General features: G+C 31.5%; 1 protein-coding gene across 4 annotated transcripts in view; it reads left to right on the top strand.

The window, feature by feature from the left end:
• Positions 1-12,590, top strand: part of LOC145330872 (coronin-1A-like) — a 58,539-nt gene extending 45,949 nt beyond the window's left edge. For 3 of the 4 annotated variants that reach the window (XM_080175536.1, XM_080175537.1, XM_080175535.1), the window contains 5 exons: positions 584-658; positions 1,398-1,513; positions 4,812-4,908; positions 9,343-9,384; positions 11,778-12,590. In XM_080175536.1, the coding sequence (XP_080031662.1) occupies positions 584-658; positions 1,398-1,513; positions 4,812-4,908; positions 9,343-9,384; positions 11,778-11,888 (441 nt within the window). In that variant the 3' untranslated portion in view covers positions 11,889-12,590. Of the gene's footprint in view, positions 1-583; positions 659-1,397; positions 1,514-4,811; positions 4,909-9,342; positions 9,407-11,777 lie in introns of all 4 variants that reach the window. The other variant, XM_080175538.1, reaches the window with a different exon arrangement.

Raw genomic sequence — 12,590 nt, 5'->3', positions numbered from 1 at the left:
AGCTTTTTATTTAGGGGGGGGGGAGGTAAAAATAATGTAAAAATTTGCTTGGGGGGGGGGGGATTACCCCCCTGAAGTCTGATGAGGGGTTGTTAAATACCCTCCCTATAATATGTTTGGGGGGGGGGGGGATTACCCCCCCTGAAAATTTACTCCGGGGTAAAAATTTTTATGGGGGTAATTTAATAATGTAAAAACTACCAACCTAATAATGAAGTACTATTAAATATTTACTAGTATCTCATTCCTATACATGAAACTCACAAGTCTTGCTAAATCATGAACCAATATGATTTTCCTTTGAAGTGTAGCTTCAAATAGGTCCTGATATGGTTTTTAACTAGTTTTGGAGAGGGTATCATCACCTTGGCAGCCTGTCAAGATAAATTGCCCATAGAAAAAAAAGATTCTGATATTTACTGAAATGTTTTATTGGGTTGATTTATCTATTTTATGGAAGCTAGACAATTAGTTTTGATATAAACCTTTTTTACTTCTTTGATTAGACATTGTTTAGAGACACCCAGTGCATTGTTTAATGGAAAGGCCATTACAAACTATTATAAGGATATATTTATTTTAGAAACCCAACCACGATGTCTCGAAGCTAAACTCAAAAGATTTAAAAACTTCAATGAATATGGAAACAAAATTTCAGGTAAACACTATTTAGTAGCGAAGCTACTCTACAATCACCTTTCTCTGACTGTTCGCACACTATGGAAGAGTATGATTTTCTCGGTTGTTACATAAGACAGACTGCTGATAAGACCTATTTTACTCGTTTTTCTTCAGTGAAGCTTTCCCTGTGCATAATTGGATATTGGCTATTCCAGATTATTTGTAAGCCTTCTTATGCCGCTTAAAATGGTGTGCGGATATGTTCTGTACGATCAGCTGTTTGGCAGCTAGCAGCCTTTAAAATTCATAGATTTTTGGAAATATTGCTTACCAGCAATATTTTACCGTGAACTGCAGCAGATCCAATAAATCTTTCTTTTAAATCTAAAATACGAAAATTAAGGTTGATCAAACCTCTTGGGGCGAAGCCGCTAGTAAAGTAAATGGGATTACTTTATCACATGATATGCATGGTGCAATGCTTTCATTGTTAAGTCAGGCAAATACCACATGATAATTCACATGAGTGTTATAGGCTTATCTTAAAGCAAAACGTTTTTAGACCCATTGACCACTTTAGGGCAAATCAGCATATGTTGAGAAATAGGGGTGATGTTACAATACCACATTAAACATTAAGAAGTGTAAGCATTAATTCTTACAAAATCAAAACCTCCTCTTTATAATAGGGTCGCAGCCGCTAGTGCTAAAAATAGTACATGCAACTTCCCTTTTAGAAAATAATGAATATATTTTATTATCTGTTTATTTTTTAGAGTGTTCAAAAGAAGTGGGTTGAAGGAAATCCAAAGAAGAATGTTTCTGATTCCTTTGAAATCTACAAAACTTCCCTGATTTCTGGTTCAAATTCTGTCAAATCTTTAACATCCAGGTATAAACACAGTAGTCGGGTATAGCCCCTCAAGAGGCGTTTCTTCGTATTTTTACAGTAGCTTTTGATAGGTTATTTTAGGTTAGGTTAGGTTGGGTTAGGTGATTGCCCCGCAGTGTTAGAGCTCCCGCAGGGGCTAAAATACGGAAAATATAATTTGAAAATACGACGGAACGAAACGAAAAGGACGTTGCTATGATAGGGACTATACCATTACCCCAATAGTCTGTACAAACAAAACTCCATATTCTTGTTTTGTTTGTCTTTCCGTTTTATAATATGTACATTTTTATCTCTATATCAATCATTTCTTTTTCTTTGTTTTCTCACCTCTGTTAATTAGTGAACGTGACTATCCATAACTTATTTTTATTTTGTTTATCAATAAAAAATTTAATTATGCTTTCCATAAATAAAATATTATAGTTTTGTAAAAAATTAACAAGGATGACAGCATCTACAAAAGTAAAGCTAAACCATTAAACAAATAAACGTGAACAAATATAAAATGCTGGGCTTTTGATTTAACAAAAAATGAACCTAATTTAAAAGCTTGGACACTGATATAAATCTGTCACAAAACAGTTAAACTTAAGATTATTATACATATACATGATTCGCTTCACATTGTACCTTATAGACTTTGAATCTTTTTTTTCAAAATAAAGTTCATTTGACAATTCTATCAAAAAAAGTTTTGTGTAAAAATAGATAGAAGAAATATTGGAAATTACAAATGAAGGTCTAAAATCATTACGTTTCTAAACTTCCATATATGTATACATATAATAATAAAACCGGACGGACGTATGGAGAGTTGATACATTTTGGATATAGAAAACCTACGCATTTGACAACAAGTAAAGTTTATACCTTAACAAAGATTTAGTTATGGAACTAAAAAATAAGAGTTAATTGGAGTATAAACAATTAATTAAAAAAAAAGATAATTCTTTATTGTTTTCAAAAATATTTTGCAACATTTTAGTTAAATTGCAAATTCATTTAAGTTACAGCAACTTTTTTGTTTGAGCTTTTTTGAAGTAAATAAGAATGTTTAGATCATAATTACTGTGAATGTTTTTATTCCAAATTGAATAATATTTTTTATTGTCAATTTTTGCAATCTCGTATTAATGCCCTTGTTCAAAAAACGCAAAACTTGTTCTACAATATACAACCTTTCTTAGTTTTGTAAGCGTATAAAAGTTTTGCATTTTTTCCAGTATTCCATAGGTAATTTTTTAAAATTTTTATTTGTCCTTTAAGTTTTCTTCGCTAACCAGTGTAAAAATTGTGTTATCTTTTATAGAAAAAAAGCTTCATATAGTTCTTTTGTTGATTTTAGTTTATTTATTTAGAAATTTATTTCTTGGGTTGGTTCCCCCCCCCCCTTCCTCAACCCACATCGAATACAGAGCCCCTGGTTGCTAGGTGTACTGTTTATTCATTTTTAAATACGAAAAAAGTTTCATTTAATGGGGTATAGTCCCTTTCGTGGCAACGCTCCTTAAGGGGCGATTCTTCGTTTTTTTCACAGAAGCTTTTCTCCTATTTCTAGCCCCTGCGGAGGGCTCTAACTCTGCGGGGCCAATTGCTTAACCCTGTAGGGCAATCACCTAACCCAATATAACCTAACCTAAAATAACCTATCAAAAGCCATTTAAAAAATACGTCGAATCGCCCCTGAAGGGGCGTTGAAACGAAAGGGACTATTCCAATTTAATGTATTGTTAGTGACTCTACAAAATATTTTTTTAATTAAAAAGATTGTATTTGTTTGAAAAAGGATTCTTTTGAATCTTGTAGGTCAATGATCATATGAAAGAAAACTAATTAATCCTCATAACAAAGTAACAGGATGCCTGTCTGTCTGTTTGTTTGTCTATTTGTCTGTCTGTTTGTCTGTACCGAAGGATCTCGCTTACCGCTGAACCGATCGGGTTCTCCTTTACAGAATAGCTTTTCATAGGTCCTGGGAAGGTTTATAACTATTTTTGGGGAGGGTACCACCACCCTCCCAAAAAAAACGACCCTAGAAAAATTCCCCCAAAAAAATTTTAATTAATTTTTTTTAACTTAAGATAAGAAAAAACTCCTTCTCAAAAAAATAATTGTCCCCCCAAAATTTTTTTTCTTAAATCTAAAATAAAATCTAAAAGAAAATTGTCATCAAATTTAACTCCCCCCGCCTCAATCGCTCTAGAGGCCTTTAGGGGCGTAGCGGCTAGTGTTATATAACTGTCCAAATATAATAATAATCAGGAAGTAAAAGATAGGACAATTTATGATAAATTAATGTTCCATTCCCTCACCCAATTACGAAATACAAAATTATAATGAGTGGAGAAAGTTTAGAAAACTTCTTTGTTTGTTCTGTTTGTATTTTCTACCTTTCCATCTGACAATTTGATAAAGTATTTACAAGAAGATTTCTTTATAGCCCTTTGTACCCTAATGTACACTCTATAATAAAGTAACAGGATGTCTATCTGTTTGTCTATACCGAAGGATCTCGCTAACCGCTGAATCGATCGGTTTCTCCTTAACAGGGTAGCTTCTCATAGGTCCCGGGAAGGTTTATAACTATTTTGGGGGGAGGATACCACCACCCTCCCAAGAGAAATCACAAAAAATTACGTTTCTCGATTTTACGAAGAGAGTTCAACGCAACATAGACATATTTGAAATAAAAAAAAATATTTAATGTGCCACCAGAGGCCTCTAGAGGCGTAGCCGCTAGTGATTAAAAGGCGAACTTTAGACTAGTGCCGTGCGTTAGGGAGGGGGGGGGGGGTGTACTGTACAACCCCCTTAATATTAAAATTGTCAAGGCCTGCCTTCTACTTTTATTACCCTTTGACACCTATTCGGTGAATAGCTGGTGACCAATGCTTTGAACTGTATAAATTGATTGGATTGATTATAGGATAACTTAGAAAGATTTCTCTAAGTTAAACGATTCATATAATCTTTTTCTATCGTGTTTGTCTACTTTTAAAGCGAAGAGGCGAATCTTTTCTATAATTAGGGTATGTCTGTTGGTACGTAGCGGGTAGCTCATATCCTTAATTCTCTAAAGTTAGGATTCAGATGCACACGAAGATTGGTTGTACTAATTGTTTGGTCAATCTTAGATTGGTAAGCTTTGCGCACAGCTGATTGTAATTAATGCTACATTCGCGCACAGCTGATAGTATTCTATTCTACATAACAAGCTGACCACAATTCCTTTGGAAGTTACTTACCGATTTAAAGCTTGGCATGAGTATTACAATGTGTTCTCATTCTTGTTTAGGTTTGATGGTAGGAAAGATGCAGAGGGGGAGAATGATGAATCTTTAAAAGAGATGTACACAGTACAACAAAAACAATTATATAATCTAAAAACTCAGGTAGGTATTACTATTTACTTTAAATAACGATTCTAGCAAAATTATAGAAGCCTCTGTAATATGAAAATATTAATTTTTCTGCGTTTGTCCTATGCCTCAAAGGAAGCCTGCGGGAATTACAGCGCTTTTTCTTCTGAACGACTGCCACAAGTAGACCCAATACCCCAACTGTGTGCCAAAAATGAGCTTTTAGCTCGTCTAAAAAATATTGAAATTTCGGGAATAGTCCCTTACGTGGCAACGCCCCTTAAGGGGCGATTCGTCGTGTTTTGAAAATGGCTTTTGACAGCTTATTTTAGGTTAGGTTAGGTTATATTGGGTTAGGTGATTACTTTATGGGCATTTCTTACATGAGTGCTGGAAAAATATCAAAGGCCTGGTGTTTTTGTTCTACTTGTACGTACCAGTCTTTTAGCCGTTTGTGCGGTGTTTTTCCTGCAGGTTTCCTTTAAGGCATAGGACAAACGCAAAAAAAAAAAAATATTTCCATATTGCCAGGGACAAGGGAATGTCTGTCTGACAAACAATTCTATTAAATTCATGCCAATTTATCACGAAACCTCACCAAGTATGTAATGTTATGAATGGTGCAACTATTACAAAAAAGGGCTCTTAGTATAATACATAAGGGTATTCATAAGGGTAATTCACTAAACCTCATGAGAATATTGTACACTATTACATAATAATATAGCAGACGGATTCATAAAAACATCTTACTAAACAAGTCAGATGTAGGGAGATTAAAAAAATATTTTTAAATATTTCCTAAAATTAAAATCTTAAAATTTTTTTCTTATCCATAAAATTTGTAACTGTTTAAAGACAAAAAAAAAATATTTTGACAAATTTTTACTTCGACTCATTTTTAAACACCACAATTAACCCCTTAGAGCAAGTTTAGGCATAAATTTCAAATTGATTCAATAACTAAAAAAATCTTACTTTAAAGTTAAAAATAAAATTCATTGTTCATTTCTTATTAAAACAAGGATGACAACATTCACAAAAGCGAAGCTCTGAAATGGAAAGACAAATGGACATTAACAGTGTCAGAACTGAATAAACTGAATATTAATGCATATGTCTTTACAAAATTGTAAGTAAATTTGTTGCAAAACTGATAAAATACATGTTACGGTTTTAGAACATACTGACGTTTTTAGGACTTGATTTTAGAGATGCTTTGCTTATGTATTTTGTTGTAATACGAATCAGAATTCAAAAAATTAGATACAAGGATAATTTTAACATACAAAAATTTGTTGTAAAAAAAGTAAAAAATCAGCTTGTTTTAAATGAACATACGGACTTTCTAGTAACGATTATAGAGTTGCTGCTCTTTCTAAATCGTACCTAACTGCTATGGGAATTAGCATGTAAAGCTTGAAATGGATAGGACAATTCTAACCTTTTTAAATTAACAAACAAAGCTAACTGTAACGGATGGACGTACAGATGGACGCACGGACCGACCCTAATCATGGAAAAGCTTTGCTTTTAAAAAATAATAACCATAAATCATACAATACTAAATCTATTTGACGATCAACTTAATTTAAAATAAACATAAAAAAACATATATTGGTGCCTTACAACAAAGTTGCCTATGAAGCACTGATTCCCCCCCCCCCCCCCCCCATATTTAAATTATATCTGCTGGTTTCCTTAATGCTATACCTAAAGCACTCCCGCCCTTTTGATCGTTTACAGTTTGTTTTAAAATTAATGGTAGGGAAAGGAGGATTCTGTGCTCCACTAGGCACTTTGGGAGAAATTACCCATATTTTAAATTCTGTAAACTTCCTTCCAACTTGTTTCGCAATTAGGGGCAAGATGTTGTCGAGAAATACAAAATTAAACCACAACAAAAATTATAAAATGTTTGATTTGGAAAAGCATAGTTATATAGTTCAAAACTTTATTGCTAGGTGTCGCAAAAACTTTTTTTCTTTTTAATTTTTAGATGGGATAAATGTTTAAACAATCTGAAATATGTTTCAAAGTATTACAGCTATCCACTGTTTGGATTTTCAATAAATTATATTCACTATTTAACCTATAATTTACGAGTAGTCTATGATTTAGATAAAATATCTAAATAAAGTAAAAAGGTTACCTTCTGTTCATTTACCTCAAAAATGAACATAGTACTAGTCTCTGAAAATCATTTTTGAATGGCTTATAGTAAACTAGTGGCTTCGCCCCTAGCCTCTAGGGGCTTTGCCCCAAGAGGTATAATTACATCTTCTATTACTTACCCAGCAGAACGGATCACAAATTTTCGCACCTACCCAGCAGGAAAACATTTTGCGATTAAATTCGCGAAATTCGTAAAATTCGTAAATTTCGTAAATTTCGTAAAATTCGTAAAATTCGTAAAATTCGTAAAATTCATAGAATTCGTAAAATTTGTAAAAAAAAAAAAAAAAAAAAAAAAAAAAAAAATGGGGGGGGATTTTTTTGTTTTTGGGGGGTTAGGGGTGTCCCACCCCCCAAGAAAATAGCTTAAAACCACCGCAGGACCAATAAGTACATTCCCTGAAGAGTAGAGCCCATTCGGTTCAGCGGTTACCGAGATCTTAAGCTTCAGACGGACAGACGGACAGACGGACAGACAGACGGACAGACATCGTTCTACTTTGTATTATAGATTAAGCAAAAACTGACAAAATAATGCTTTAGATTCTTGTCAAATTCTGCCAAAAGTTGCTTAATCTCATCATCTAGTTTAAACTGGAAATCTATGAAATCAGCTCTAAAGCATTGTTTGCCAGAATAGCCTTCCCTTGTCCCTGCATATTGCAGAGGCTTCTATAATTTTGTAAGAATCGTTATTTATTGTATATTTTCTGGGTCGAAAAATGAATTTAGATTTTTAACGCGAAAATTTTTTTTTGTTCGTATATCACTTAAGGTCAGTTTAGGTTATATTGGTGCGTGGTTAGCCCCGCAGGGTTATGACACCGCATGTATTGACCCCGAAAGGTAGTATTTTTTAAAAATGTTAGCGGGGGGGGGTCTAGATAACACTTTAAGGGAAAGTAACGTTTATCCTTTATTTATTTGTTTAATGTTTACCTCGTCATAAAAATGTTGTAAAATAAAAGTTTTCAATACACAATAACAGTTGTATAAGCGTTTCTTCACTCAGGATACATTTAGATTGATTAAATCTTAGTCTAGTCACTGTGTGCTTGAAAATAAAATAAGTTTATAGCAACATCAAAACCTGAAATAACTATTAGACAAATATTTGAGTCTACATAATCAGAGATCCTAATGGATAAGACAATGGACGGTAAATTAATGTATGAAATGAAAAGTTCAGACGCTGATAGTGTAAACCAAACATAAGATTTGGAATTTGTTTTTAAGCCAACAAATATAATAAGAGAACGTTTAAAATTATTTGATACCAGTATAATTTACAGTCAAATGCCTCTCCAAGCTTTTAAAATTGAATTAGTATTATTATTAACATTATTCTTACCCTAAACTTCTTCAGTTTTCTAACTCACAGTAAAATGTTACTCTTTAGATAGAAGGTTAAATAAATGAAAAATTGGAGGGGAGGAAGTTTTTATGATGCCTATAACTGTTTTTTTTTGTCAGAGGTGAATTCTTAAAAAAACTTTTGCCTCACTAAAATTTTAGTGAGGCAAAATTATCCCCTCTAAATTTTTAGTTTGCCTCACTGATTTTATTAGGGCAAAATTTTTTTAAGAATTCACCTTAGAAATTCAATCTTTTGAGTGTTCTTTTCAGAAAGTTGTGAATTTACTCTTTAAATAATTTTTTTACAAGACTTAAGAAGTATATACCTATGTAGTAATTTAACTGGGGAAGGGGAATTTTGTGAATTCAATGTAAAAAATACCTAATTTGTAAAAACAGAAAGCTTAGAAAATTATGTTAAATGTGTTTCGTAAATTTACCTCTATTAATTTTTTGGGGGGTTGCTGAATATCTAAGAAACACCCAACTTGGGAATAAACTGGATATATGGAGGGTGATGGATTCAATTTTATTCAAATTAAAACCAATAGTTATATAATTTTAAAAATTTCGGACTTCCCCAAAACTACTTACCCCCCCCGGCCCCCCCCCCCCCCCCCCAACCTCCTCCAGTTTGGCCGTCCTGGAATACATTAAACCAGGGATGATAAGACAGCCGATAAATTGATGTGCATACCCAATGATGATACACAAAATAACCCCTTCTTTAGATATAATATGTGGTTGATGCGTTTGGACACTCAACTTAGTGAACCAACCAATCAAAATTTAATACAAGTCCCCATTATTGTTAAGCGAACAAATAAGAAAACGTTATTTTAAAAAAATGGGGACTAGTGTAATGTACAGCCCAATGTTCCCTCCCTCTCCTACATGAAACACCAACGCAATGTTAACTTGATTATAATTTTCTAGGTTGTATTGAGGGATCAGAGAATAAACGCTTTGGAAGAACAGGTATCATGTTATCATGGATAAGGTAGATTGTTAATACAGCACAAAATTTCTTTTTGAAACATTTTCTTTAATATCTATGCTAATGTTCCTTTTTAAAAATTTAATATTAACTTTTTACCCTCCCCTATTCATTTATATTTACACTTGCAATAGATCTTAAGTACCTAGCTGATTTTCTTCTAAGTAGCCAGAAATTACTCGAATAACTAGACACGGCTGGTTTTTTATTAAATGAATAAGTTAGGGTACAATGTTTGGCACTTTCGATATAAGTAAATGATAATAATAAAGCCACAGAATACGATAATACCTTCAGAAAAATCGATGAAAATAGTTTTCATACTAAATTTTGGTTTTTTATATTTTTTCTAAAATGTCATGACAGAAGATGTAAAATGTCGTCTTAGTTTTTTGAAAGGATTAATCTTCTCTGAAATCTAAATTATCAAAATATTTTTTTTGGTAAATGATTATACGATATATGTCAAACATTTTATCAAAAAGAAATATTTAAAATTGTGAAGTAGAAACCTGAATAATTTTTCTTGTGGAAATAGCTTTCTGCAAATGTTGATAAACATATGTCTGCTAGCATTAAGATGTTTGTACTGTCAATACACGTTGGGTTTTATTTAAAGAATTTCTTTAAAATGTTGTTTTTACCTTGTATACCAATAACGCAATATTTGCTATCAGAAAACCCCCATACCCCCCAATCAACTAAGACTCGCCTACGGCCCGATCTTTTAGGATTGCTTTGTAATTCGCATTTTTGAAAGTCTTTCAACAGTATACACAGCAAGTTCTCTCTTTTTTAACTAACTTTCCGAATCGTATACCTAAAGCATTTGAATTGACAAAGGTTATGCTAATATTTTTACCATTCAAGTTTATTTAATATTCTAATAAATAGCGCAACCCTCCAAGTTATGGCTACTTTTCATGAACATATGATCTAAAGAATAAGCTCTGACGCAATGTCATATAAGGATATTATAATATTCATTAAAAAAAATTGTTATTTTTGCATATATGTTACATTTTACAGTGTTTTGTGGCTCAAAAGAAAGACAACTAAAATTTATTTCATATTATATAGTTTAAATTGCATAAGATAACCTAGAAATTGTAAAAAAGTCCCTTTCTTTTTTTGTCGTAAAACAGAAATTAACAAAGATTTTTATTAAAAAACACCTTAGTGTAAAAATTAAAAATTTTAAATATGGTCACAAAAAGATTCAATTAGTTTATTAAATGTTTTATTTTCAGCAAATGACGATTAATCTCTATTACAAAGAATAAAGTGTAAAAAGATATTCTCGTTTTAATTTTAAGCAACTTAAAATGCATTTTAATACCTTTTAATGATTTATTTTTTAAAACATCATTTTATAAAATGTTATTGATTTTTAAAGTTATATATTAGAATGTTTTTAAATTTTGTTAACATTTTGTTTTAAATGTAGAAAATTGGTAATTCTAAACATTCAAAAAATGATTTTATTAAATTTTCATCACTTAAATTGCATGTTTGATGAAATTTTCAACTGATAATTCAAGAAAAATCGTTTAAGTTTTATTATATTTTACTTTGAAATGTTAAAAAATATGATTATTGTCAAAAATGTGGAAGTTATACTTTCCTCAAAAAAAGACCTAAAACATGCAAATTAACACGTGTAATGAGATTTTTTTTCTTTCAGGTTTAATTTTAAGTAATTATTGATATTTTTGTAAAAAGGATTTTATATAAAAAGTTTTAAAACTCGAGTTATGTAGTGGTTCTAAAAAAGGTTGCGAATTTATGCAATTTTCTTGCAAAAAAAATTTTCTATGATTTTAAAAATAGCAAAGGGTGTTATTAGACGTACTTACAGATACAATTGCTAAGTCATTTTGGCCAAACACTAAAATAAAGTTTTGACATCTGAGGGCCTAACCGTGTAGAGGAAGGACTTTTCCAGGCGTTTTAGGATATAGTGGTGAAACAAATAATATAATTCCACACATATTTTAGATTAAATGGAAATATGCGATTAAAAGAGCATTTTTTGGCATCTAGTATTTTTTTTAAATAGGAGGGGGGAGGTAGGGGTTTTACCCTCCCTTAAACCTTCTTTTTTTAAACAAAAAGTTATCGTATCTTGGAGGGTGCTTTTTGGGGATTAAAAGAATAGCCATACGCCAGCAGTTACTGAGATCTTTCGGTACACACAACCAGTTAATTCAAGTAACCGACATAAAACATACAACATTGGTAATTAAAAAAACATTATGGTTATGCCCAGTACGGTGATAAAATTACACCAAGCACGTCAAAAATGCAAATTTTTTAACACAAATTTACAATTGCTTTAACCACAATTTGCATATTATTTAGTTTTATTTTTTAGGTGAAAATGTTATCAACTTCACGCCAGACGACCCCTCTCAACACCCCAGCAGCTTCTGAAGGAGGGTTCTGCCTTGGCCCAGCCCCAGCAAGACCTTCAACATCAAAGTAAACAAATATATGAACATCTAAAAAGAAGACAGTTCCCACCAAAAACAAAGAAATGATCGCCATAAACCTAACTATGACTTAATCAAGATTAATGAAAATACAAGAGACTGAGGTTCTATGCAGTAGTAAGAATATTCATAGAAGGTTTATACACATTTATCATCTCATATTAATCTCTCATTTAATAACTAAGCATATCTATGTATTCATCGATATTATGAAAAAGGTATTTATACAATGACTACCTAAGTGTTTATATTTATAAGCTTACTAAAGAATATTTAAAGCATTCAACTTTTTTATGAAATGTTTTTTTTAGCATTTATGGCAATTTATTCAAATATTTGATTCTCCATTTAATAATCCTTTTCATAATTTTACTTTCACCAAATATTTTTGTTAGATTGCATTAAAATTAAAACCTAATTATACTCTAAATTAACTTATTAAACTTTAATATTAGAGTTATTTACTCATAATAAAACCTGATGTATTAAAATGAAAAATTTGCATTTCTTAAAATAAAATTCCAACCATTAATCCCTCATGTATATTAAAAAAACCTGTGTACAAATGACAATTGAATGTATTATTTTTTTTAACTTTGTTGTGTAATAAATATTTGGGCATTTTTACGGCCAAAGATTGTTTTTTTACTGTGTGTGTGTGTCAGCAATTATTGAAATATATTCATTTAAATTAA

The sequence above is a fragment of the Acartia tonsa genome, chromosome 10 (genome assembly GCF_053477335.1).
Source record: "Acartia tonsa isolate MP-2025a chromosome 10, ASM5347733v1, whole genome shotgun sequence".
NCBI classification, from domain to species: Eukaryota; Metazoa; Arthropoda; class Copepoda; order Calanoida; family Acartiidae; genus Acartia; species Acartia tonsa.
This window is presented reverse-complemented; position numbering and strand designations above follow the sequence as displayed.